We start from the raw sequence: 26,438 nt of genomic DNA, 5'->3' as shown, positions 1-26,438 counted from the left end.
CACACTGGTGCCTTCTTTCCCAGAGACCCCATCTGCCTGGGCCAGGCACCACTTGGCTTCTGCTTCTCCTCGATCTCCTGGAGCAAAAGCAGCACCTGCTCCATCATGGTGGGTTCCTGTACTGCACAACCTGCTGGATCAGATCATCCAGGATGGAGCAGATCAGCTTATTCATCCCTTTCCTACAAGAGGCATCAAAGGAGCACTCAGGAGGGCAGAGAGGGGGGCTACCCTTGCTAGGAGCACCCTCAGCCAGGTCCATAGCTGTGCTCCGTAGCTGAGCCATCTCTCACTAACCTTTACAGCTTGGGTGTGGCAGGAGGGTGGAGGTGCCAGGGCTCGTGGCCACCAGAGCACATGGAATCCTGAGAGGTATGGCTGCCTGCAATGGGGGCCCTGGGTGGAAGAGCTGTCTCTGTACCTCCACAACCCCGTGGCACTCATTAAAGGGGCTATAGCTGGGGGAGAAGTTCAGCCATGTGGGAGGAGAGGTGATGCTGGGCTCCATTCCCAGCCCCTCATGGCTTGGGCTTGGTGCATAGCCAGCATCCACATTACCAAAGTATCCTACCAGGGATCAGGGCACACTCCCGTGGCTCTGGCAATACCTCTGTCACATGTGATTTGGGCTGGACTTCGCCTGATGGGGCACTGCCCCAGGCACAGTCTTGGCACAGGATCCAGTACTACTCCAGGCACAGTCCTGGCACAGGTGCCAGCCAGTTCAGAGGTTGTGAAGGCTACCAGCAGGGAAGACAGCCAGTGCTGTGTAGACCCACTGTCAGCCATGGAGCAGGAAGATGCAATCAGGCAGGAGCTGGGAAGCCTTCATGGCATTCCCCTCTACAAGAGCTTCATCGAGGGCTGGCCTCAGGTGAAGGCTTTCCAAGCACGTCCAGATGACCTGCTCATCTCCACTTACCCCAAATCAGGTGAGTGGTCCTGGGGAAGGGTGCCAGGGGCATGGGGTGACACCAGCCTCTGCAATGCTGTCCCTCTGTGGCAGGCACAACGTGGCTGAGTGAGATCATGGACATGATCTACCACAATGGCGATGTGGAGAAGTGCCAACGGGATGCCATCTACAACCGTGTGCCCTTCTTGGAGTTGAAGGTCTCCAAGAGTCTGTGTGGTGAGCTTCCCCAGCCTGGCTGCCTGGCTTGGGTAGAGAGGGAACTGAGCCAGCATGAGGGTGCGGGTGCTGGGGCTCAAACATCTAAGTCCCCTGTGCCACAGGTGTTGATCAGCTGGAGAACACCCCATCCCCGCGGCTGGTAAAGACCCATCTCCCGGTCCAGCTCCTCCCAACCTCCTTCTGGGAGAAGGACTGCAAGGTAACATGGCAGGTGCTCCCTGTCTCCCCATCTGGGTTGGTGGGGAGGAGGCACTACTCTGTACCTCCCAAACACATCCTTGGCTCTCTCCAGATTATCTACATGGCCCGCAACCCCAAGGATGTTGTCATCTCGTACTACTACTTCCACCAGATGGCCAAGATACACCACGACCCTGGCACAAAGGCTGAGTTCTTGGAGAACTTCATGGCTGGCAAAGGTGTGAGCTGAGCCACAGCATGCCCACCCTGCCATGCCAGTGGGAAGGACATCCCCCGCTACCCCTCTTTTCAGCTAATCCCTTGACCATATCCCACAGTGCCCTACGGATCCTGGTATGACCACGTGCGTGGATGGTGGGAGAAGAAGTGGGAGAAGAAGATACTCTACCTCTTCTATGAGGACATGAAGAAGGTGAGGGTGGGATGGAGGGGAAGGAACCCTGGTTGCCCCCCCCCCCCCCCCCACTTTCCCACTTTTTTGGCAGCCTGCTCATATCAGTCACCCTGCAGGACCCACGGCAGGAGGTGCAGAAGATCTTGCAGTTCCTGGGTAAAGAGTTGTCAGAGAGAACAGTGGAGAGCATCCTGCACCACACCTCCTTCCAAGAGATGAAGAAGAACCCTGCTGCCAACTATGAGACCATGCTCCCCACCTTGATGGATCACAGCATCTCCCCCTTCCTCCGAAAAGGTGGGGGTTTGCCCAGTGGTGGAGGATTTGGGAGGGATGTCCCTGGATTGTATTTCAGCCCCCATCTGTGGCTGCAAATATATCATGTGTGTGAGGATTTACCCAGTTATTTTCTTGCTTCCAGGGATCTCTGGAGACTGGAAGAACCACTTCACTGTGGCCCAGAATGAGCGCTTTGACCAGCACTACCAGGAGCTCATGGCAGGCTCTGACCTCTGCTTCCAGATGGAACTGTGAGGGACTCATCTCCCTTTCCAGGAGGACTGTGCTTCTTGCTCTCCCAGTGGGGAGGATGGATCCAGATGGAGATGTTTGCACTAATTCACTTTTCCCCCTGCAATAAATTGTGATAAATGGAAGTTGAGTCATTGCCTGCAGGGAAAATGAGGGTGGGGCCTGAACCCCCGGAACTCTAGGCAGTGTCCAGGAACACCTTCATGGTCATCAGGAGAGAGGGTGGGCACACAGTGGATTTTTAGTTAGTGATGGTCAGGCATCCCTGCGAGTGGGCACCTTCCCAGAAATCACCACTGGCCCTTGTCAACTTGGGCTGCCCCAGCCTACCAAGGTGCCGGGAGGGACAAAGATCGATGACTAGTGGAAAATCCCCAGAGCACCAGTAAATCCAGTGCTGACACAGCCCTTGCGTGCACAAGAGCTTTCATGCCGCTGGGTTGTGCCAAGTTTCTTGACAGAGAGGGTGGGCTCTCCTTGGCCCAGCTGGAGCTTGGCAGCCCATAGTTTTTGGAACAAAGGTGAAGGGAAACAGCTCCCTGCTGGTATGTGGCCAGGGTCAGCAACATCACTGTCCTTGCTGGACAAAGAACACACCTTTCAGCCTGTAACCTGTCTGCACCTTGCCCTTGCTCTGGGATGCCTGGAGCATACCAGTCCCTGTCCCACTGGGTGCAAAGGTGTGCTTTGAAGCCCCAGGTTCCCCATTTAAGCCCCATTTCTGGCCGGTTCTTCAGTTTCCAAGATTGCAGATTCTTGGCAAGACAGCCTTGTGGGGTTGTTCTATCCCAAAAGAGATGCAGCCCAGATCCAACTGCTAAAGAGCAGCAGTGCTATGAGGGGACCTGCCTCACAGAAATAAATCGTTTGCACACATTCATTTAAATGCCATGATGCCATCTCCAGTGGAGATGCCTTCCATTGAAAGAAGTGTTTCCCCAGCTCCTGGCTTTGCCTGCCCTGTTTGCACACGCAGCAAATTTTGCTGGCACATGGACAGTGAAACACCTGAACACCTGCCCTGGCATGCCTCATCTCAGCAGGAACTTGGCCCTGGAGACGAATCAGGGACGTTTTTATCAAGGCTGCCAACAGCTGAGCTGCTGACCCTGCCCAGCTGCCATCTCTCCTGCCCTTTGCACTCCCTCCCAGCTAAGGTAAGGAAGAACATTTTCCCACCATCAGCACCTTTAAACGCTTTTCGCAGGAGCACTTTTGCTTTGCAACCCTGCAAACTTTGGACCTGTATTTGAGTGGAGTAGGGGTATGACCAAAGCCTGAACCCCACATCCCACTCGCAAGCCCCACGTCGGTGTGAGGAGCTGGGGACGTCCACGCAGGTGACTCTTGGACCAGGACAGGGTGATGTTCAATGTCCCGGGATGTGGGTTGGGATTTCCTCCCTGTGTTTACTTCAGCGGGCGGAGGGGAAGCTGTGGTTTCCGCCGTCCCGAGGGGCGCTGAGCACGGACAGCTCCTCACAGGCATTTGGGGACCGTTCTCATCCCCGCTCGCCCCTTCCCTGCTCTCCTCCCACCGCAGCACCGGGACCGGGTCCTCCAGGCTCCTGTCCCAGCGGTGTCCCCCGCCTCGCTGCGCCTCCATCTTCCGTGCAGGGGAAGGAAATTAATAAATCCCGCCCCGTAAGCGGCGGACCAAGCTTTGCCCCCTCCCTGCCAGAGCGCCCGGAAAAGAGGCAAGTAACCGGGGGGCTGTGGCCGCGGCCATTTCGGGGTACCCTGGCCTCATAAGCGGGGACCTGCGGGGGTGGATGCGGGGGCTCCGTGTCCCCGCAAGCCCCCGGGAGATGGAAGCAAGACACCAAGCCTCTCTCCAAAAATCACAGCGTGGGGGTTTTGCCGCTGGCACGTCCAGCGTTTCTATCTCTGCCGTGGGTAGAAAGGCTTCCTAGGGAGAGAGAGAGTCCTGTGAGTTCTGCTCCTCGTTCCTGTCTCTGTCAAACCCTCATTCAAGCCCCCTGAAAGCAAGGCTGCTGTACGACAGGGAGATGGGGAGGAAAAAGCAAGAGAAAGCAGCCTGCAGCTCCAACCAGGAATGCCCTTGAGAGTTTTTACACCCAGGAACAGCACTGCCAGCTTGGTATGGGCAGCTGCCCACTGCCTGTCCGACCTGAGCCCCCCAGAGCTGGCCATGCCCTTCCACTCTCCCTGCACCACCATCTGGGCCCCAAAATGCCCACAGAAAACAGGTGCCACCTCCTGCAATGCCAGCAAGCAGGGCATGGTTTCCTTCCTATGGCTAGGGCAGCTGAGCTCAGCAAGGATTTTGGAGCCCCTAGGGAAGGAGATGGCCCCATGATGCTCCTTGCTGCCAGCCAGCCTTGCCACATGTCCCTGTCCCCAGCAGGATGGCCGATTCGAACACCTATCTGCGGCAGCCTTGGCGCACCGTGCATGGCATCCCCATGGTCAATGCCTTCGCCCTCAACTGGGAACGGGTTGACAGTTTCCAGACCCGCCCTGAGGACATCGTGGTGGTCACCTACCCCAAATCTGGTGAGCATCCCCAGGCACCAAAGAAGGGCCATGCTCAGGAAGGGAGCCCATGCTGCAGGTACCTGGGCTGGGACCAGGGGTGTGCCAAAAGGCAACGCTGGTAGATGGTGACCCTCTGGTGCCTGAGATGGGTCTCCAGGGGGAATTGCATCAGCTGGACAACCAACCTCTCCCCACCAGGCACCACCTGGGTCAGTGAGATCGTGGACATGGTCCTGAAAGGCGGAGACCCAGAAAAATGCAAGCAGGATGACATTGTGAACCGGGTGCCCATGATGGAGTGTGCTGCCCCTGGGAAGTTACCAGCAGGTAGCGGTGGGGCAGAGGGTGATGGGTGGCAGTAGGTACTGGAAGGGGACAGGTTTGGTTTTGCATGGGAGGGCACTACAGTGGGATCACTTCTGGGAGAAATCCTTACAGGCACAGAGCAGCTGGAGGTCATGCCATCCCCTCGCATCATCAAGACCCACATCCCAGCTCACATCTTGCCCAAATCCTTCTGGGAAAACCGCTGCAAGGTAACAGGCTGGAATGAACATACTTAGAGGATTCCAGCAGACATAAGGGGCTCCCTGCCTCGCTGGGACCTTGCAAGTCCCTACATGCCAACGAGCTTTCTGCAGATGATCTATGTGGGGCGCAACGCCAAGGACGTGGCTGTCTCCTACTACCACTTTGATTTGATGAACAAGTTCCATCCACACCCCGGGACATGGGCCCAGTATCTGGAGGAGTTCATGGCTGGCAGAGGTGGGACAGGGCACCCCTGGGTGCATGCAGGGGATCCTGCAAAGGACTGTCACCTACTGGCTGCTCTCCTCATGCAGTGGCGTATGGTTCCTGGTACGACCATGTCAAGGGCTACTGGGAGCGCAGGAAGGATCACCCCATTCTCTACCTCTTCTATGAGGACTTGAAGGAGGTGATGGGGCAGGGTGGATGGTGGTGTGGGGTCTGGGCGTGGCAGGAAGGGTGAGTGTTGGCCTGTGTCACACAGGACCTCCGCCGGGAGATTGCCAAGGTGGCCCAGTTCCTGGGGCAGAAGCTGTCGGAGGCGGCGCTGGACACCATCACCCGACACACGTCCTTTGAAGCCATGCGGGACAACCCTGCCACCAACTACACCAAGGTGCCCTCTGACCTCATGGACCACAGCGTGTCGCCCTTCATGCGCAAAGGTGAGCGGCTGCGGGGGGCCTGGTGCACTGTCTGCCCCGGCCCTGCTGAGCCCCATCTGGCCCGGCCACAGGCACCACTGGAGACTGGAAGAACCACTTCACCGTGGCCCAGAACGAGCGCTTTGACCAGGACTATGCGCAGAAGATGTCAGGCACTGACCTGAGCTTCCGCACTCAGATCTGAGGGGACACCGCCAGACACCCCCCAAATCCACCCTGTGCTGTTATGGCACTGCTGCCATTCCTTCCTTTCCCCTGGAACTGCTGGAGAGAAATAAAATGTGCTTCCTGACACTGCCATGGGGTGCTCACTGTCCTGAGCCTCTGCTGATCCCAACCCAGTTGTCCCCCTGGGGCTGCTGTCCTCTTCTTGGGCTGGGGAGAAGTAGGTGTCACCCCTCAGCTGCTGTGGTGGGGGGATTGCCAGCAGCAGCTCATGGGATTGCAGAATGTTTTGGCAAATCTGTGTATGGGGAACATTTTGGGTGGGTGTGGGCAGTGAGAGGTGTCCTCCCTCCCTTCACACAGCAGGATATGGCCTGGGACCTGTGGGGCTGGGCTGAGATTTCCTCTGTGGCCCTGCCTGCAGGTCAGTGGCTGCTGGTTTCTCCCTGCACACGCTCCTCCCTCCCTGCAGCTGCTGGGCTGGCAAACATTACTGCCCTCAGTGCCGTAACTGTTTCCTTCTCCTTCCCGCAATTTCTGCTGCGACGTCCTGGATCTCCCTGTCCTCTGCTGTCACCCTCCTGGTGTCACTGTCCCGGCGTCACTCTCGTGGTACAGAGCAGCAGCTCTTAGGTGAGACAGGTATCCCGGGGTGCCCTGTGGGTGCTCTGCCCATGCTCAGCTGCACAGAGCTGCATGCTGCAGGGTCTAGGGAGGTGGGTTTGGGGCATTTTGGGTTTGTGTGCAATCTGCACCCCTAAACCTTCCCCTGACCTGTGGTCTCCTGCAGTATCCCCAGGGACCCAGTTCCCTGCACTCCAGGGGTGCTGAGGCAAGGGAAGAGGTGCTATTCTAGTCTAGTCCCCTAGGTCTGGGTGATGCTGGCATGCTGTGGGCACCCCTGTCCTTGCTGGGGCTCTGGGTGTGCTCCTGTCCCCATAGCTGGGACCCCTATTCCCAGCGGTGGGTGCAGCGATGGCCGCGGTGACCTCTGGTCTATGCTCCAGTGCTATCACTGCCACTCCCTGAGCAGGCACAGTGCCAGGTGACCAGGCTGCCCTGGCTGGTGGCCACCCTGAGAGGGTGGGGAGGGGCCTCATCAGCCAGCCCTGCCATATGTCCCTGTCCCCAGCAGATGGCCAATCCGGACCCCTATCTGCGGCAGCCCTGGCTCACAGTGCACGGCATCCCCATGGTCAATGCTTTTGCTCACAACTGGGAACGGGTTGACACCTTCCAGAGCCAACCCGAGGACATCGTGGTGGTCACCTACCCCAAATCTGGTGAGCATCCCCAAGGCAACCAGATGTACTGGTACTGGGTGGGCAAGGCTGTTCATCTGAGACCCACTGCCTGGGAGTATGCAGCACATTTAGGGGCTGTCAGGACAGAGTTGTGTAGGATTTTCCTTTTCCCCCATGGTATCTATTTGAAGTCTGAGGGACTGTAAGCTCTAAGACATCTGGTGCTGCTCTGGCTGCTCCCCTTTATGAGTTCATTTCCCCAGGCACCACCTGGGTCAGCGAGATTGTGGATATGATCCTGCAAGGCGGAAATCCTGAGAAGTGCAAACGGGACATTATCAGCAAGAGAGTGCCCATGCTGGAGTTCTCTGCCCCTGGGAAGATGGCAGCAGGTAGTGATGTGCAGGGGTACCCCACATGGTCTGAGTTCCAAGGGTCTTTGCCAAGGACCCACTGAGGAAGTGCTTTGGAATCCCCCAGGAACAGACCTGCTGGCCACCATGCCCTCACCCCGTGTGGTGAAGACACACCTGCCAGCACATATCCTGCCCAAATCCTTCTGGGTAAACCATTGCAAGGTAACACCCAACCCTTGTCCCTGCCCTAGAGGGAATTTCAACAGCCTATTCCTCTGCGACAGCACTCCCCACTGCTCCCTCCAGCATCTTTAATATTCATGGTAGTTCTAAGAGCTGGAGCGTCCTCAATATTGGGTGTCCTGGGGTTGCCCCTCATACCTCCGTGGCCCATCTGCAGATGATCTATGTGGGGCGCAACGCCAAGGACGTGGCTGTCTCCTACTACCACTTTGATTTGATGAACAAGTTGCTGCCGCACCCTGGGACATGGGCCCAGTATCTGGAGGAGTTCATGGCTGGCAGAGGTGGGACAGGGCACCCCTGGGTGCATGCAGGGGATCCTGCAAAGGACTGTCACCTACTGGCTGCTCTCCTCATGCAGTGGCGTATGGTTCCTGGTACGACCATGTCAAGGGCTACTGGGAGCGCAGGAAGGATCACCCCATTCTCTACCTCTTCTATGAGGACTTGAAGGAGGTGATGGGGCAGGGTGGATGGTGGTGTGGGGTCTGGGCGTGGCAGGAAGGGTGAGTGTTGGCCTGTGTCACACAGGACCTCCGCCGGGAGATTGCCAAGGTGGCCCAGTTCCTGGGGCAGAAGCTGTCGGAGGCGGCGCTGGACACCATCACCCGACACACGTCCTTTGAAGCCATGCGGGACAACCCTGCCACCAACTACACCAAGGTGCCCTCTGACCTCATGGACCACAGCGTGTCGCCCTTCATGCGCAAAGGTGAGCGGCTGCGGGGGGCCTGGCGCACTGTCTGCCCCGGCCCTGCTGAGCCCCATCTGGCCCGGCCACAGGCACCACCGGAGACTGGAAGAACCACTTCACCGTGGCCCAGAACGAGCGCTTTGACCAGGACTATGCGCAGAAGATGTCAGGCACCGACCTGTGCTTCCGCACTCAGATCTGAGGGGACACCACCAGACACCCCCCAAATCCGCCCTGTGCTGTTATGGCACTGCTGCCATTCCTTCCTTTCCCCTGGAACTGCTGGAGAGAAATAAAATGTGCTTCCTGACACTGCCATGGGGTGCTCACTGTCCTGAGCCTCTGCTGATCCCAACCCAGTTGTCCCCCTGGGGCTGCTGTCCTCTTCTTGGGCTGGGGAGAAGCAGGTGTCACCCCTCAGCTGCTGTGGTGGGGGGATTGCCAGCAGCAGCTCATGGGATTGCAGAATGTTTTGGCAAAACTGCATGTGGGGTAGTTGTTGGGTTCCTCCCCACCTTCACACAGCCTGGTACCTGTGGGGAAGAGCAGTACTGGTGGGACTGGAGTTGTCTTCCGTGGCCCTGCCTGCAGGTCAGTGGTAGCCACTTTCTCCCTGCATTCGCTCCTCCCTCCCTGCAGCGGCCACAGCATTGGTAAACATTACTGCCCTTGCCTCCCTCTCTCTGCCCTTAAAAACTGCTGCTGTCACCCTCCCATTGTCACCCTCCTGGTGTCACCGTCCCGGCGTCACTCTCCCAGCGCAGAGCAGCAGGTCTTAGGTGAGGGGGGGTCCAGGGTGGTGGGTTTGGGGTACTCTGGAGTGCAATCATCACCCCTAAACCTTCCCCTGCTCTGTGGTCTCCTGCAATAACCCCTGGAATCCAGTTCCCTGCTCCCCAGGGGCGCTGAGGCAAGGGAGGAGGTGCTTGCTCTGGGTGATGCTGGTGCGCTGTTGGCACCCCTGCCCTTGCTGGGGCTCTGAGTGTGCTCCTGTCCCCGCAGTTGGGACCCCTGTCCCCAGCAGTGGGTGCAGTGATGGTCGCGGTGCCCTCTGGTGCTATCACTGCTGCTCCTTGGGCAGGAATGACGCCTGGTGATCAGGCTGCCCTGGCCATTGTCACCTGCCCGGTCTTTGCCTAGCTCCTCCCTGCCCCAGCAGCAAACTCTCCCACTAAAACAAATGATTGGAAGGATGACTGGGAAAGGCATGGGGAAAGGCTTGCCACGGAAGCATGAACAGCAAACATTCATGAAAAGGTGGAGTGGAGAGAGCAATTCCTCCTTTTTTGGGCTGGTGAGGCATTAGATGAGTCCCATCATGTCCATATACATGGGATTTGTAGATTTGCCCATCACCATAGCACGCAGCTTTCCCTGGAAGGTTGGACAGATGCTGGCAAGATGGGAGTGTGCCACATCTGCAGGGAGCTTGGGCAAGTCTGCTGCTGCTCCTCACTGACAAGGACAGGGTGTAGCACCTATTCTTCCACCAACAATAGAGATTCCTAGCAGGCACACCAAGCTTGGCCTGAACCTTCTTTCATTTCCTTAATATTTTGGCTTTGCAGAGTGGAAATGGCTCCTGTGCCAGCCACCCTGATTGCTGTTGTTTACCTACCAAGGTGCTTTTGCAGCATTACTGCAGCAGTGAAGAGAGTTTGTAGAATCCTAAACCGAATTTAAAAAATCCAAGTGCAACGCTATTAACCCAGCCCATTTTTTTCATCCTGCAGTAACAGTGCAGAGGTAAAAAGATACCATTTATTCAAGAGAGATGGTAATGGTGAAACTATTTCATCTCATTAACTTTTGCTGGAGTTTCCCTATACCCCGGGGATTACAAAACACGTGTGCTTTTACTGAGCACATACACATGTGACTTTGCAGAATTGCTCAATCCTGTCACCTCTGCATGTAGGGATGAGCCAATTTTGAAATTTTCCCAATGTAGTATACTCCCTTCTCCTTGCCAACACCCCCACCCCCTCACAAAAAGAAAAAAAAAAAGCTAGTCAAGACTTTTAAGTCTGCTTTCAGACCAGCTGCTGCTTCATTGCATTAAGTGAAAGGGGAAGCACAGAGTCATTTGGTACTTCTTCAGGGCAATAAATCTTCTTTTCCACCCTGGCCCTGAATTTCTAAGGTGCTGGCTGGCTTCGAGGTTTCCTAGATATCAAAGTGCTATGCACACTGCAACCCCCAGCCAGCCAGAACAATGGTGAAGAGACCCATGTGTGGAAAACATTAGTATGCATTGCCTAACTTCTGCATGAGGGCCTTAGCCTTGAAAAGCTCCAAGACTGGAGGTTGCATCACTGTCTGCAGCACTTCTGTTAGTAATGTTAGATGGTTGAAATACAGGCACTTAACACCATCTACTTTCTTCTGCTCCACTTCTCTCTCATGTGCTGGATTTTGTACTTTAATCCTCTCAAAATGCTTATCTTCTCTGAGTAATCTGAGTATCATTTTTAGAGCTGGCCATGGAAACAAGACAATTTTAACTCTTTGGTTTCCCTAGCAATTGCTCTCATTTGCTGTGCAGAAATTTGATACTAAGGGGTTGGAAACAAAAAACAAGTTCCCATCTATGCTTTTATCCAGGGAATGGTCACAGCACCAAGCCTGAGGGAGTTCAAGAAGCATTTGAACAGTGTTCTCAGGCACATGGTGTGATTCTTGGGGCTGTCCTGTGCAGGGGCAGGAGTTGGACCTCAATGATCCTTGTGGGTCTCTTCCAGCTCAGGATATTCTATGGTTTTATGATCTCCTCTAGCTCATATGAACATGTTCAATAGTTGCTGGAAAATCTATTAGTTTCTTATAGGACTTCATAAAATAAGCTAAATTAGGCTAAAAAAAAAAATCTTACTCTGGGTAGAAAGGTCTGTGGAGAGACTGTAGTGAAATTACTGTCTGTAAGGCCAAATTGTGGTTGAAACATGCTGGTATAATAGTCCTGGATTCTGAGGGTTTAGAAAAATCCATGTTCAATATTATGTACAATAGTTAAAAATCATTGAAATGCACCTTTAGATTCCTATATTTTCAGGTTATTAAACACTTGCCTAGATCTCCAGAATCAAGGGCCACAGAACCAACACAGGTAACATACCAACTTTTGGAAACTCCCACAGACAGCACAACTTTTGAAAACCTCTGCAAACAAACCACAAGATTCACTTTTTGTTCCTGTTGACAGTTTATATACATATCTACTATGTAACAATTTTGTTTTGCCACCTGGGACCCTAAAGGGAGGAAAAGAAAATATTTTGTTTTAAAGTAGAAAGTATTTTTAGCAATCAGACATGATATTTCTTATCTCTAGCATACAGTCTTCCTAAGAACCTGGCTCTGTAATAACATTGTACTATATCCTGGCAATAGAAATACCATCTCAACCATTAAATTCTCAGAGCATAACAAAGCAATGAATAAGTACAGAATACATGCCTTGTTGTATTTTATTACTTCCCCCTTTTGAAAAGTCCACTTCAGAGTGTAACTTACTTAAGCTCCTTCTGCCTGATAACCAATCCTGCTGGAGCAGCCCAGGCACAGACAAGAGGAGCAGCAAGGAAAAGCAGCAAACAGGTGTAGCATATTGCACCTTGCAACTCAGAGCACAATGTACCTCTGAAGACTCTGCTAGGTAAGAGTTTTTTGCTGCATGGCATTTGTTCCCCAAATTGTGTTGGATCAAGTGTATCACTAGTTTAGTTGTCATTTTGGCTCCAGGTGGTTAAAGAACTGCTTCCAGGCATGGTGTTTATATTAAAGGAACAGCTTTCCAAGTGAGAGCCATCCCAGATGATGTAGGTTTTGCTCTTTAGCACCTTTAGGACCCAGAAGAGGCCCAGCCCCATGTTTAGACGCCTGAACCGAGCCCACAACATGACCAGGTTGGCAGTGATGTGTCTGTCACAGGTAGTAGCAATGGACTCACTGTCCATTGTTGTCTGGGAGCAGCTGGAAGCTACTGGTGACCTATTAGAACAAATTGCATGTTATTATTGGTATTATCATCAACCAAAGCAAGGATTTGTTGACTTCTCTCAGCATAAGAAATACCAGCACTTTTAGCATCTCACTGTGAAGAAGGATGACACTTCCAAGTCAGCCCTGTGGCCTCTTATTCCTTGGCCTGACTCTGGCATTGCTAGTTCATGGAAAAAATGCAAGGGATTTGTTTGAGTCTCAGGGCTGGCATCCAGAGGACTAGCTCCTTTGACAGGAGGGAGGATTGCTGTTATCCTCCTAACAGAAGAATAGAATTCCCTCAGTGGGACACTAACAGGGTAGAAGGCAGAAAGGGAAAAATGAATCACCAAACATATTTTTAAATCTTTTTTTTTTCAGAGCTCAGACAAAACACAGGTTATAAAGGCACTACCTGTGCAACAGCAAAGTCTCACTTCTGCTAAGAGGGCTAGTAAGGAGCCATCAAACACAACACAGAGGTGCAGAACTCCCATCTGGAAGGGAAAATTCCCAGACTATCTAGCCATTGACTCCGCCATGGCCATGAAAACAACCAGCTCAAAGAAATACCTCCAGCTGCTTATTTTTCAGGTTGCTCTTCTAGGGCCTGTCTTCTGTGGGAAGATACTGGTTTGGCCAACAGAAGGCAGCCACTGGATGAACATGAATGTAATGGTACAGGAGCTCATCCGCCGTGGGCACAGCTTTACCATCCTGGTACCCAACACTACTCTCTTCATTGAACCCAGGCCTAAGACTACGGAGAAGTTTGAGATCTATAATGTGCCCTTTGACAAAGATTTACCTGAGACCTTGCTTAACGACATAGTGGATCTATGGCTCAACAACAGGCCAACCATCTTGACCTTCTGGCAGTTTTACAAGGAGTTGGGAAGACTGTCTGTAGGCTGGCAGAAGATGAACAAGATGATGTGTGATGCGGTGCTGACCAACCAAGAGCTGATGGCTCGTCTGCAGGGGTCTGGCTTTGACCTGCTGCTGTCAGATGCTGTGACCCCCTGTGGGGAACTCCTGGCTCTCAAGCTGGACATTCCCTTTGTCTACTCACTACGTTTCTCCCCAGCCTTCACTCTGGAAAGGCACTGTGGCAAGATCCCAGCCCCACCATCCTACACGCCTGCAGCCCTGTCTGAGCTCACTGACCACATGTCTTTTGGGGAAAGAGTAAAAAACTTTGTGTCTTACCACCTGCAAGATTACGTTTTCCAGAGCTACTGGGGACATTGGGATAACTACTACAGCAAGGTCTTAGGTAAGCCTTCTGATACTTCACTTCTTGTTATACAGTCTGTCCTTATGACCTGCAGAACTAGGAACCCACCAGGGTCGCAAAGTCAAGAGAGAGGTCAGCAAGAGTTTGTGATTATGTCCCTAAAAAGGCGCTGACCCACAAGCAGTCAGGGTGCTGTGCTGCCATGCCAGTGCATAGAGACAGGATCAGGGTCATCCCAATTGATGCATTTGACTTTTGTCATAATTGTAGTGTGGAGTTTGATACGACTTCTACACCATACAGGGTGCTCAGCAAGGGTGACTACTTGTACAGAAAGCAGCCAAGAACAGAGGCATTTTCCTCATCCAGAGGACCATAACAAGGAGGGGAGAGCTAGTGAATTACAAGCCAGCCTTGCTACCCTCAGTAGCAATATTTTAAGTGCATTATGGCTTTGTAATAGAGACTTTACTTATGTCACTGGTCATATAAAACCAATTCTCTCAGCACAAAACAAGTTTTATTTAGAACATACCCTCCTACCCACAAAGCAAACTGAAAACAACAAACCTGTCTCTGCAGGCTTTTCTTCTGTTTTGAGTGATCAAGTAGAAAAATATGTTTATTATTAATCACATATCATTTCTACTAGTTTCCCATTGAGCTCTTCAAAAAGACCTCTTGCAAATCTCTCAGGGTTCAATTGCCTGCAAATACCTGGATGATGCAAGACTCCGCACATACACCAAGCTGGTGTCATGTGTACAGTAGTACATGAGGTATCTCAGTTTTTCTCCTCACAGCCCAGCTGTTTCCATGACCCACATTTTTTGTCCCAGAAAGGGTGTCTAGGCAGCATGGAAACCATACCAAAAGCCTTGGATGACAACATTAGGAAACCATTGTGCAACAGCACTAGGCAGAAACCCTGTAATAATGATTTTTAGTACAGAAAAAAAGAACTTACTGTATTTCTTAACTGCACATCTGGAGGGACCCTATAAATTAAACTATTTAATGGATTTTCTGGTTTAACTTATAGTGCATAACTGGCTCCTAGTGGCAGGCAGGAAGCCTGCACTATCCCCTCTTGGTCTCCCACAGTGTTCTGCAAGAGGCAAGTTCACATGAGGACGGTCTTACTCTGATACTGGAGTAATTTGCTGTGTAGAAAATTTGAGATTTGCTACATTTGAGCAATCTCGAGATGTACCTCTTGGGCTGCAGCCCTGGATCAACACTTTAAGTGTGCTCTAAAGGAATGCTTAGTGAGTTTATAAAAGCAAAAAGTTGTCCACACAGTCAGTGAACACTTTTGCAAGAGCCAGAAGAATGAAAAAGTACCTCTTCTACCAAACAAGTAATACAGAACCTGTAGTTAGATGGGCAGGAGGGATGGGATAGCCAACAGGATACAATCCTTGCTGGACTGAGCCCCCCAGGGCTGATGGCTCTCTCTTGTGCTCCAGAGGAATCTCATCTTCCAGCTTCAGCAAGCTGTTTACTACCAGAGGGTGTCAGCTGGTGCCAGTCACTTCTTTTGTGCCCTAGGAAAACATGATATTAAACATACTATTATCCAGTACAGGATTTCACACCGCCTACCTTTGGCTCCCTGCCTTCGGGATCAAGGCAGTGTCATGCACGCCCAGCCCAGTTCACGAGTGCCACTGCTCCCAGTGAAGGGAGGCCACGGGGGCATTGCCACACAGGGCAGGCTATGGCAGGGAAGGAGGTGGCAGTGCTGTTGCTGCTGGCTGTGTTGGGCTGGGGGTCCGGGGAGAAGGTGTTGGTCTGGCCAGCTGATAACAGCCACTGGCTGAACATGGAGCACATACTACAGGAGCTCGTGGCTCGGGGCCACGAGGTGACTGTGCTGCTGCCTTCGTGCTTCCTCATCGTCAATCCCACCCAGCTCTCACCCTTCCAGTTTGAGGTGATTGAGGTGCCAATCACCAAAAAGGAGATGTCTGACTTTATGGATAAAATGTTTTACTTTTTTTTTAATGAGGACAGAAAACTACCTATCTGGAAAAGTACTTACGAGATAGCTCAAATGGTATTGCAGATGAAGAATATAACCAAAATAATTTGTGATGGAGTTGTGAAGAATGAGGCCCTGATGGAAAGACTGAGGGCATCTGCCTTCGATGTCCTTTTGGCAGACCCACTGTTTCCCAGTGGGGAGCTGGTTGCTGAGAAGCTGGGTATCCCCTTTGTGTATACATTCCGGTTCTCCATGGGCAACACGGTGGAGCGGATCTGTGGAACACTCCCAGCACCTCCTTCCTACGTACCAACCACCCTAACCAGTCTAACAGATAGGATGACCTTCTGGCAAAGGCTAAAAAACATCCTCGGCTACGCTCTGCATGATTTCATGTTTCATTATGTTCTCTGGACAAGCTGGGATCAATACTACAGTGAAGTTTTAGGTAAGGCTGCTCTCTTTCCAGAAATTACATCTGCTATGCACACAAGAGTAAATACCCAGAGATGAGAGATAAAGGCACAAATCAGGAGCAAGACAGCCCCAAATTCACTCTCCTTCTTTCAAAATTCCTGCATCAAATCAGGCAAGTACAAACACTGCCTGTTAATCCTGACCTGCTACAGGGGTAGAACAAAGACTGTACAAGTACTTTCAGGATATGTAAAACAGTGCTAAAGCACTTGAAACAGGGATCATTAGTCATATTAATAGATGAATCATGACAAACACTAAGACCAGTAAAATACTATATACCCAAACACTAGTACTTTTTCTCACATAGCAGGCTTCTTGCTACCTTGTCTCAAAATTAGAGACAATATCTTCCTCTGGACCTTTAAAGTCTTTTAATTCACAGTGATAAAAGGCCCTCTGCAGAGACATGGTTATTTGCTTTTCTGAAAGTGTCTAAAAAGCTATTAAATTACAGTTACATTTATTTGTAAGTGGTTTTTAATTAAAAAAAAATAGTTGTATAATTGCTTCCCCATTTTTGCTCTAGGTGATGCTTAAAAGAAACAGGCCAAACATATGCATTGCTAGTGGGGAGATAAAATGGATATTTCAATATGAGACTTTAAAGTGTTTTTATTTATATTTCACTAGTAAGGTGTAATTCTGCTGAGAGAGCTAAGTTGTTAAGGTATCCTACTCTTAGAGTACCTAGCTGTGTGTTTGTGTTGCTTATCATGTTACGATGACAGAGACTAGAAAATCTTGTGCTGGCTGAAGCAAGGTTTGGTGTCTGTTGTGTAAGCCTCAGAGCTATTTCGACCTTGTGGTATCTTTTTTTATTAAGAAAACTGCAGGCTTTGGCATTTAAGACTTCATGGGCAATACTTGTTTTGTTAGCTTGCATGGGCTGCATGATGGGTTTGTGCTGAAAAGCTTTGATAACACAGGGATGTTTTAATTACTGCTAAGAAGTGCTTACAGAATGTCAAGACCTTTTCTGCCTCTCAGCCCACCTCACCTCACCTCAGCGAGGGGGCAGGAGATGCACAAGAAGTTGGGAGGGGACACAACTGGGACAGCTGACCCCAACTCACCCAAGGGATACCCCAGCCCATATGATTTTGTGCTCAGCAAGATAAAAGATACTGGGGAGAAATTTGTCAGGGCCGCTCTTTCTCAGGGCATTGGCTGGTAGTAAGAAACTGTTCTTTTTGCAGCACTTGTTTTTCTTGCTCTTTTCTTTTTTTTTTTTTTTTTCTTTTAAGTCATCTCAGTCTCTATCCATGAATTTTCTAACTTTTGCCCTTCCTTTTCTCCTCCTACTGTGGAAGATTCAGAGGCTAGCTGACTACCAAGATTAAACCACAACACAGGGAAAAGTCTTCTAGTATTCACATGCTGCAAAATGCACTTTGTGGTGAGCAGATAGGAGCTGCCGTGATTTTGAGATCAGCTGTGGCTCTGCAGGACACTCCAGATTGGGAATTGCTGCTTGTCCAGCCCTCCCACGAGTGTTGTTTTGTGTTACAACATTCCCTCTTGTCACGTTCGCCAATCTTGTCACGTTTGCCAGTCTACTCACCAGACAAATGCCACTTTTAATTGGTTGACTCTAAGATATTTGCACAGTGAAGGCATGAACTGCTCCCAGTTCAGTCAGACCAGAGTTGTACGTGGAATGCTGAGATGTTGGGGCCAAAGTTCCCCTGGCTGCTCTGGGCCTACACATGCTGCTGCAGCACCGTTTTTTGTGGGAGGGTGGTGGTCTGGCCCACCGATGCCAGTCACTGGATCAATGTGAAAGTGCTTCTGCAAGAGCTTGTTCTCCGGGGTCATGAAGTGACTGTGCTGGTGCCCTCAAGCAATCTGCTCATCAACTACCAGGACACCTCCTCCCCTTTCACTTTTGAGGTCCTGCAAGTCCCCTTTAGCCAGGAGACCCTGGATGCTGCCATGGAAGACTTCCTTAATTTCTGGACGAATGAAGCCTCTAATCTCTTCCCCTGGGAGATAATGTGGACAATGAAAGAGCAACTGGAGGACTTTACCAATATGTTAAAGCAGACCTGTGACACCTTGGTGATGAATTCTCACCTGATAGCAAAGCTGCAGCGGGCCAAGTTTGATGTTCTGATCACTGACCCCGTGTCTGTAGGTGGAGAGCTTGTAGCAGAAATCCTAGAGATCCCTTTTGTCTACAGCTTCCGCTTCTCTGATGGGAATGTGGTAGAGCGGCTGTGCGGTGGGCTCCCGTCCCCACCTTCCTATGTGCCTGCTAGCACAATGGGGCTGACACACCATATGTCCTTTATGGAAAGACTATAGAACTTCCTCTTTTACATTTTCACGGATTTATTTTTCATGAAGTTTTGGAGAGATGAATGGGATGGGTACTACAGTAATGTCTTAGGTAAGGCAGCTGTTGAGTGGTTTCTCTTCTTGCATAGGCTGTGCCTTCTGAATGCTTTTGGGACCACCATGCTGTTGTCTCAAAATGTGTTCTCAAAGGCCAGCGGAGGTGGCAATCCTGAAGTATCTTGAAACTCTGCATAGTGCAAGATGCTGAATTTGAGTTCAGATTCTCAACAATAAATGCTGTCACCTTTCCCTTTCATCCACCATTCAGAGTTTGAAATAGTCTCCTTAAACTACATACATAGCTGTAAATTTTGCCCCAACATAGTACAACTCAGGCATGATTCAACATTTAACAGAGTTCCTTTTAGTTCAAAGGACTTTGAATCTTCTCCAGGGTATCTAAGTTTAGGCAGATAACAAGTGAACAGCAAACACAAAGGCATTTCTTCTGTTGCTGTCCAATTTTTTCCTGCATTTGCAAATAATGCCTTTGTGCTCTGAAAACTAGTCCCTCTTCACTGGATTTAATTTTTTAATACCACATAAAGATCTAATTACACCTTTATATCACTCTACTTTTCACTTCAGCAACTTTGTAACTGATTCATTGCTCTTTAATTTAAATATAAAGAAGAAATTATTGGTGTAGATTATTATACTGATCAAGTAGTGTAAGGAGATGCCCTACAGATAATTCTTATCTTGCTGCTTATTTAGCTTGATTCCTGCTTGCATTAGGCTGGTTTTGGAAAACTATTTATCAATACTTCTAACACTTTTACTTCCCTGTTTCATTCTGTGGAGAAAATACTTCAAAGAAAACTTGTAATATATACCTAAGAATAAATATTTTCCAAATGGTAAACTATAAACCATCAGATTACCATTAGATTTTTTTTTCCAGATGGATTTCTAGAAATATTTGATTTTGCATAAAATGACATTAAAAGTATCTATGGAGTTGGCCAATTTTTCCCAATGTGTGTCAGAATTAGCTGACCCAGTCCTCAAGAATACTAGAGATGTCTGTACCTGTGTTTTTTTGTTGTCTGAGCAGCTGCTAAATGAGTCACCATTTGAAAAATGCTACAGAACTTTGTTTAAAAACTTTTCTCCTCCCTGACAGGTCATCATCACTTTATGATTAATTCATTTTTTTATTTGGAATTAAATTTTCTGTGATTGCTCTCTTTCCCAGGTGTTCTCTGTGTTTTTACTACAAGCTCAGGTAATAATTTAGCACTACAAGAATTACACTTCTATATCAGATACTAAATGCTTCTTGCTTGTATTTCTCTAAAGTAGTCATGAAGGTTCAAAATCCTTTTAAGGATTGTACCTTGTGCTCATGGCCACCTGCTAAAGCTGAGCACAGGACAGGGCAAGGAATAGATCCAGATTTGTTGACGTTTTCATTTTATGCATGGTTTGATAAACTACACTGATAGGGAGTGCTAAAAGACAAAGGTAAGGCTCCTGTTTCACAATCCAGAGCAAACAAGGTCACTCCCGTGCATGTTGTAAACCTCTTGTACCTTGTCCACAGGAAGGCCCACAACCCTGTGTGAGACGATGGGGAAAGCAGAGATTTGGTTAATCAGAACGTACTGGGATTTCGAATTTCCACGCCCTTTCCTGCCCAACTTTGAGTTTGTTGGAGGACTTCATTGCCAGCCTGCAAAGCCATTGCCAAAGGTATCCCAACCTAGTTTTTCTCTTGGCTGGTTTGTTACAAAGACTGTTTCTTTCCCTGATAATCACACAAGCCCTGTCCTGAGAAAGCACATTCTTAAATCAGATTCTCTGGTGCTGCTGGGGAGCAAGGAACTATTTAGCATCCATCCATATTTGTCCAAACTGAGGGCTGTTTTCAGTCTGCTGTCTTAAAAGAGGATAGCTGATGTCAGCATGGGGTAATGCAGTGTCTGTTTTAGGAAAAAATAGGTGCTACTTCAGGGTACTTACATGTAATATTCAATTCTAAGACACAGACTTGCAGCCCATGATAACATTGAAATACCTGATGCCAGAAGGCACTGTGACAAGACAAATTCTCTAGGTAAAATGGGGCCAAAATTTGCAGAAATAGATGAGTGATATAGGCCATCTTCAGTGCAAGTGGTCTACTAAAAGAAAGCTTCTGTCTTCCCACTTCCCTGTAGCATGGGTTGAACTTAGGGAAAATGTATGTAACTGCTCCAGTTCACATGATACTAACTAATAAAAGGAACAGGAAAACCTATTGGTCTGATTGGTAGAAAACGTTTTGAGCAATGTGGTGCATTATAAGAAATGAGAACTGTCTGACTAGCAAAGTGACAGCAACAACTTGGTGAATCTGTGATCAGGATGCTGAAACACCCTCTCAGGTTTCATCAGAGTTATGCAATACAAAGTACTTGTTCCAGTAAAATCCAGAACCATGACTATGCTAAGGAGAGTGTCACAGAGTATGTATGGCCTGCTCATGATAATGCTAGGATTTATCCTTGTGGCTTGAAATGTATCTTGAAACTTGCTTTCAAAAAGACAAAGCATCTGTCACCTGTCTCAACTTGTCCTACTCCTCGTTTTAGAGAAACTATTTTCCACATGGCCAGGTCTGTCTTTGTCAAGCCCTTCTGTCAGGAGGTGCTCACACCGCTATCATTTCCTTAATAAGCTGAAAAGGTTATGCTCTCTATTCACAGGAATCTGTGTAATCTGCAATGTGTAATTACCCTTGATATGTTTTCTGCCTCTCCTAGGAAATGGAAGAATTTGTTCAGAGCTCAGGGGAACATGGTGTCATTGTATTCACTCTTGGGTCAATGGTCCACAGCCTAAGTGATGAAAAAAGTAATGTGATTGCCAAAGCCCTCAGCCAGCTTCCTCAAAAGGTGAATTTCTTTTTAAGCCTCAAACAAGTTGCCTTGTTTTTTTCACTTCCTTTTATGTTTGGAGTGGCCTGTTCTTTACCTGCATCCCTGCTGGATGTGATACAGCCAGGAAGCTGGGCTCTCTCAGAGAGACACACTGCTGAGTTTCTTCATGGGGAGTTCTGGTGCTTCATCTCCTCTGAACCAAATGACATGGAGGTGTGTCTACAGGGCAAAATACAAAAATCTCTCCATGCATTTTTTATAATTAGCACATAATAACCAATCAAAGAGTTCAACTTCAGCCAAAGCGATCTAAATTTGGTGAAAAACTCTATGGGTTTGAGATAAAGCTCTAAATTACATGGAATAGTACAGAAAGGCACATTACATGCACCATGTTGATCTTATTCTTCCTTTGGTCAAGGTCCTCTGGCGATACAAAGGGAAAAAACCAGAAACTCTGGGCTCCAACACCAGGATTTTTGACTGGATACCACAAAATGACCTGCTTGGTAAGACTGATTCTATTTGGGATGGATTGCACTTAGAAAAACAGTTTCCTTTTGTTTTTCCAGTAGAATGGTTAGTTCTGGCCGGAACCGTGTAACGCTTGTGGACACACTTAGTTTCACGGCTTAAGCTGTAGAGCTTTGCTCTTGGGAGCCTTTGTTTCCTAAAAGGCTCTGACTTACAGAGCTTGGTGGCAGTTGTCTGAAGGGCTCGAAAGCACCCGTAGGCAGAAGTAAATATCAAAGTAGAGATGTACTCTGGAGTTGGATTTGGCCTTTGCAGTTCATCTCCAAGACTCATTCTTCAAAATGCTTGACCTAAGCAAAGCTGAAGCATGGGGCTGTTCTGACCCTGATACCGTGTGAAAACTACAACTGTACAATAGCAGAAGGGCTGAAGTAACTGCGGGGTAGTCTGGAGGGATGTGCCAATTCACAGGTTGCGTTAAAGTAATTATGACTGCGTGAAAGCTATGCATGCAAGCTCTGCTCCTGATCCAGAGGTCAGGGCTGTTCCCTTCTCTAGCAGTCACTGGCCCCTCTATGCTGTGTTCACAGCCCAGTGAATGCAATCTGCCATAGCTGCTGTAACACTCCCCTCTCCTCCTCTGTTCCAGGCCATCCCTTGACAAAGGCCTTTATTACACACGGTGGGACCAATGGGCTCTATGAAGCCATCTACCACGGGATCCCAATGGTTGGAATTCCCATGTTTGCTGACCAGCATGACAACCTTGTTCACATGGTAGCAAAAGGAGCTGCAGTTCAGGTGGATTTCAACACAATGAAGACACAGGATCTGGTTGATGCACTGAAAACAGTCATTTACAATTCCACGTGAGTTTTGTTCCTAACTTACAGGCTGAGGTTATTAAAATCCTGCTCATGTGAGAAATTCTGCTGGATTTTCTGGGAATGGAAAATGCAAAGCTGAAGTTTGGATTTCAGATGAAAAGCATAATTCTTTTCTGAGAATCAGCATTTCTCAAAAAGAAGAGATCAGTAATTTGGTTTTCCTTATACCACATTTTATGAGTGCTTCGAGAAAACTAGTTCTCGCAAAGTTCAGAGGAGCTTTTGAGAGTTCTCTGCTAGTGTAAATCCTCTGGAGGACCTAATTCTAGTTTTACTAGGTCTTAGCCTGTAGTCGTAAGAGTTTTTTTCTCCTATCCCTGACTTAGCAGTATTCTTAGGTTACTGTACCTCTCAGTCAGGACTTGGAGGAGAAGGAACCCCAGCAGCTGGGATCCCTTGCTAAGGATAAGATCACAGACAAAGGGATTGGAAAAATGCAGAAGTACTCCCATCTTTAGCAGCAACTCCCATCCACTGTGAAGGACAGGTGTTACTTCAAGTAAGAACCTGCAAATTCCTGAAGAAAATGGACCAGCACTGATGGACATACTTAGTATCAGAGGGAGTCAGCCATGGTGGAGGTAACAACCTGTAAGAACCTGGATAGCAGCTGGTACATGACGATGACACCATCTGGTGTCTGGAATCCCCTTAGGTCAGTTGGGATCAGCTTTCCTTGCTGTGCTCCCTCCCAGTTCCTTGTGCAGCCCCAAGCCTCCCTGCTGGTGGGGTGATGCGAGAGACAGAAAAGGCCTTGACTCAGTATAAGCTCAGCAGTAAGGAAAACATCCCTATTGTATCAACACTGCTTCCAGCACAAAAATAGCCCACAGCAGATACTATGTTAACTCTATCCCAGCCTAAATCATCACACTCTATTATACTGGAATAGAAATGCTGAAAATGCTTACATGTTGTTTTTTTTAAAGGAGTATCAGGAATAATTTTGAAAAACTTTTTTTTGAAAAATATTGGCTTTGTCTATTACTGTTCTTAACCCAATTTTATGCATACAGGAATAAACTGGACCAGTTTCAAATATATTTAAATAAGATTGATGAAAGTAAAAGCAGGGCTGTCTACCTTCCTCAAGAGGACCGCCAAGTGATAAATAGTTTATTTCAGAAATAAGTGAAAATTCTCTTTGGTTTATTCTTTTTTTTCCCCAGCTATAAGGAAAATGCTCTAAAGTTATCCAAGATACAACATGACCAGCCTGTTAAGCCTCTAGACAGAGCTGTCTTCTGGATTGAATTTGTCATGCGTCACAAAGGTGCAAAGCACTTAAGACCAGCTGCTCACCATCTCACCTGGTACCAGTACCACTCCCTGGATGTTCTGGCATTCCTGTTCACCTGTACAGCCACAATTATCTTCATACTTTTCAAGTGCTGCCTATGTTGCTGTAGAAGATGTGGATGGATTGCAAAGAGGAAGAAAGAATAGACACCTTGTTCCCATCAGCACTTTTCTTCTCCTAGGCTGATTCAATAAGGCATTTATGCACATTCTTTGGTGAACAAGTTATTGGGATATGCTTTAAGCTGGGCATACCATGAATGCACCACAACAAAGCTGCTGTGGGGCAGAGCTGCTTGCTTAGCAGTAAATTCCTTCTGGTCTAAATAAAATTGAATTATAGTTGCTTAATCCCCTGGGACCATGTTAGCTGATCACACATGGTCCTTGCCATGGTAATTGTTGCTCTAGGTTTCAAATATCTCAAATATTTTGGTGTATTTCATAAATTCAGCCTTGCCCTGTGGATCTACAACTAGGCTCCTTATCCTAACTCTGTCCTCTCCTGTGAGGACCCTGGGGGGCATCCCCTAAGTTAAGGAGACACAAGAAGCTTCCCTCAAAGCTGTTAAAACCCCATTGGCCCCTTCCCCTGTTCCTATGTCCCTGAGCCACTCCCTCCCTATTCCCCGATTGGCCCATATCTTTGTACTGCTCCAAGACCCCTCTGGACAGGGTGGAGAGAGCTGAGACCTGTGTGTGCTGGGGGAACTCTGAACATCTCACCGTGCGGCTGAATTAAACATCTGTGGATACCACACAAAGCCCTTTCTGTTTCTTTACCCTGGACCTTACTTGCAGCAGTTCAGGCTGCTACACTCTCCTCTAGTGTTATGCAGACTTGATGACTGATTCACAACCAAAACGCCTCCTCTCATGTCAGAAAAATTCTCTCCAGACTGGACAGAGAATCCAAGATCATGGGCTCCTAAAAAGCACCCATATGAAGGGCCACTATCATGAAAACTGGGAGCTGCAAGTTGCAAATGCAGTGACTACTTGGGGGCTGAGGGGAAATGAGAATCCTAAAACCACCATAAACATTACTTTCCTGGGAACCATTTCTCTTTCCCATTCAGTTAGGAATTCCTACTGTTGCATCATTTTAACTGCAACATTGCAAGGGTGTAAAAACCACTTCTCTCAAGAACTTGACCATCTTAACTCGCAAATGCCTCTGAACCATGCTAATTGCATGGAAAACCTCTGGAGAGGGAACTTGCAAAGAAGTAATATTCCATGGAGTGTCAGAATCTGAGGTATTGATGATTCCAAGATTGTAAAAACTGTATTTCTGCCCCGTTGCCAAAGAAGAAGCCATAATTCGTCTGTGCTGGTTTTAAGGTTGTTTATTCTTACTTATCTCTAACATGTTCTGCTGCCCTGCCACAGGTCTGTCCTGCACGGCAGCATGTGGGGCTCTGCTCCTCAGTGGGATGTCACAAACATTATATACCAGAAACTACGTGTGCTATATTTACAATAATGTGCCAATATATGTCACCTACGTTGAACAGTGTGTCCCCAGCCTAAACCAACAGATAAATGCCAACACTACAGTGAAACATGGAGGGCATGAAGAAGGAGAAAAAGGACGAGACATACCCCAATTTCCTCCATCTTGTCCCCTTTGAACCCCTAATCTAGAAATTTAAAATTTTACTTTTGCACCCGTGCCACACTTAATTATTACTTATATCAAATACTCAGAGCTTGTAATTCATCCTCTAAGAGTGAAAACTCTTCTCCATGGACAGAGATCAGAGACAGTGTCTCTCGGGGCTCTATACAGGGGAGTTCCTGAACCCCTGCCAGCATCCCAGGCCTTCCAGGGCAGCCAGAGGGAAGCTCTGGGTTCCCACAATGTGGGAATGGTACAATAGCCACTTGCCTTGCCTGAAAAACTGGAGAGAAAATAGTGCTGCACTTGGGTCAGATAAGAGTGGCAGTAAATGTAGTACCTCTTAGGGTGTTAAAGATGCCTATAAAATGCTGCTAGTCCAGGCCTCCTGTTCCAGGTAAGGTAATTTCACTGCTCTGCCAGCTTACTCAAGTTTTAACTGATATTTTAAAAAACTCTGTTTTCAAACAAAACATTATTTGTTTAGATAATAAAATTCCTTATGCCACATCAACTTTTTTTTATTAGCATTGTCATGTTTAAGCATCTGCTTAAACTTCTTCATACCACATGTATAAACTATACAGGGGTTACAAGAAGGCTCTCAGGTCAAT

The 26,438-nt window shown here is 48.6% G+C and overlaps 4 protein-coding genes across 12 annotated transcripts; all 4 read left to right on the top strand.

Moving 5' to 3' along the window:
* The first annotated feature begins 32 nt into the window (after window positions 1-32).
* On the top strand, window positions 33-2,386 carry LOC110471711 (sulfotransferase 1 family member D1). The gene is made up of 7 exons (XM_077782947.2): window positions 33-932; window positions 1,007-1,132; window positions 1,237-1,334; window positions 1,428-1,554; window positions 1,654-1,748; window positions 1,847-2,027; window positions 2,152-2,386. The coding sequence occupies exons 1-7, from the start codon at window positions 521-523 to the stop codon at window positions 2,262-2,264; spliced, it is 1,152 nt and encodes a 383-aa protein (XP_077639073.2). The 5' UTR covers window positions 33-520; the 3' UTR covers window positions 2,265-2,386.
* A 1,025-nt stretch (window positions 2,387-3,411) lies between these two features.
* LOC110471738 (sulfotransferase 1B1) lies at window positions 3,412-6,255 on the top strand. 5 transcript variants are annotated; one of them, XM_085578949.1, is made up of 9 exons: window positions 3,426-3,601; window positions 3,804-3,957; window positions 4,629-4,777; window positions 4,958-5,086; window positions 5,198-5,295; window positions 5,401-5,527; window positions 5,605-5,699; window positions 5,775-5,955; window positions 6,027-6,255. In XM_085578949.1, the coding sequence occupies exons 3-9, from the start codon at window positions 4,630-4,632 to the stop codon at window positions 6,137-6,139; spliced, it is 891 nt and encodes a 296-aa protein (XP_085435075.1). In that variant the 5' UTR covers window positions 3,426-3,601; window positions 3,804-3,957; window position 4,629; the 3' UTR covers window positions 6,140-6,255. The 5 variants fall into 5 exon arrangements, with proteins under 5 accessions (XP_085435077.1, XP_085435075.1, XP_085435076.1 ...); XM_085578950.1 differs by having other exon boundaries at window positions 3,428-3,601; window positions 4,626-4,777; XM_085578951.1 differs by lacking the exon at window positions 3,804-3,957 and having other exon boundaries at window positions 3,412-3,601.
* Window positions 6,256-6,394: 139 nt separating this feature from the next.
* Window positions 6,395-8,975, top strand: LOC110471737 (sulfotransferase 1B1). Of its 2 annotated transcripts, none has more exons than XM_077782583.2 (8): window positions 6,395-6,753; window positions 7,256-7,403; window positions 7,628-7,756; window positions 7,845-7,942; window positions 8,121-8,247; window positions 8,325-8,419; window positions 8,495-8,675; window positions 8,747-8,975. In XM_077782583.2, exons 2-8 carry the CDS (start codon window positions 7,256-7,258, stop codon window positions 8,857-8,859), a joined length of 891 nt encoding a protein of 296 aa, XP_077638709.2. In that variant the 5' UTR covers window positions 6,395-6,753; the 3' UTR covers window positions 8,860-8,975. The 2 variants fall into 2 exon arrangements, with proteins under 2 accessions (XP_077638709.2, XP_085435078.1); XM_085578952.1 differs by having other exon boundaries at window positions 7,253-7,403.
* A 144-nt stretch (window positions 8,976-9,119) lies between these two features.
* Window positions 9,120-24,967, top strand: LOC110471710 (UDP-glucuronosyltransferase 2A2). 4 transcript variants are annotated; one of them, XM_077782946.2, is made up of 7 exons: window positions 9,120-9,436; window positions 13,233-13,914; window positions 20,226-20,374; window positions 21,427-21,558; window positions 21,965-22,052; window positions 22,667-22,886; window positions 24,074-24,967. In XM_077782946.2, exons 2-7 carry the CDS (start codon window positions 13,299-13,301, stop codon window positions 24,348-24,350), a joined length of 1,482 nt encoding a protein of 493 aa, XP_077639072.2. In that variant the 5' UTR covers window positions 9,120-9,436; window positions 13,233-13,298; the 3' UTR covers window positions 24,351-24,967. The 4 variants fall into 4 exon arrangements, with proteins under 4 accessions (XP_077639072.2, XP_021388293.2, XP_085435059.1 ...); XM_021532618.3 differs by having other exon boundaries at window positions 13,020-13,914; XM_085578933.1 differs by lacking the exon at window positions 9,120-9,436 and adding an exon at window positions 9,568-12,312 and having other exon boundaries at window positions 13,020-13,914.
* Window positions 24,968-26,438: the final 1,471 nt, after the last annotated feature.

Source organism: Lonchura striata, chromosome 4 (assembly GCF_050655825.1).
Source record: "Lonchura striata isolate lonStrDom1 chromosome 4, ASM5065582v1, whole genome shotgun sequence".
Lineage (NCBI taxonomy): Eukaryota > Metazoa > Chordata > Aves > Passeriformes > Estrildidae > Lonchura > Lonchura striata.
This window is presented reverse-complemented; position numbering and strand designations above follow the sequence as displayed.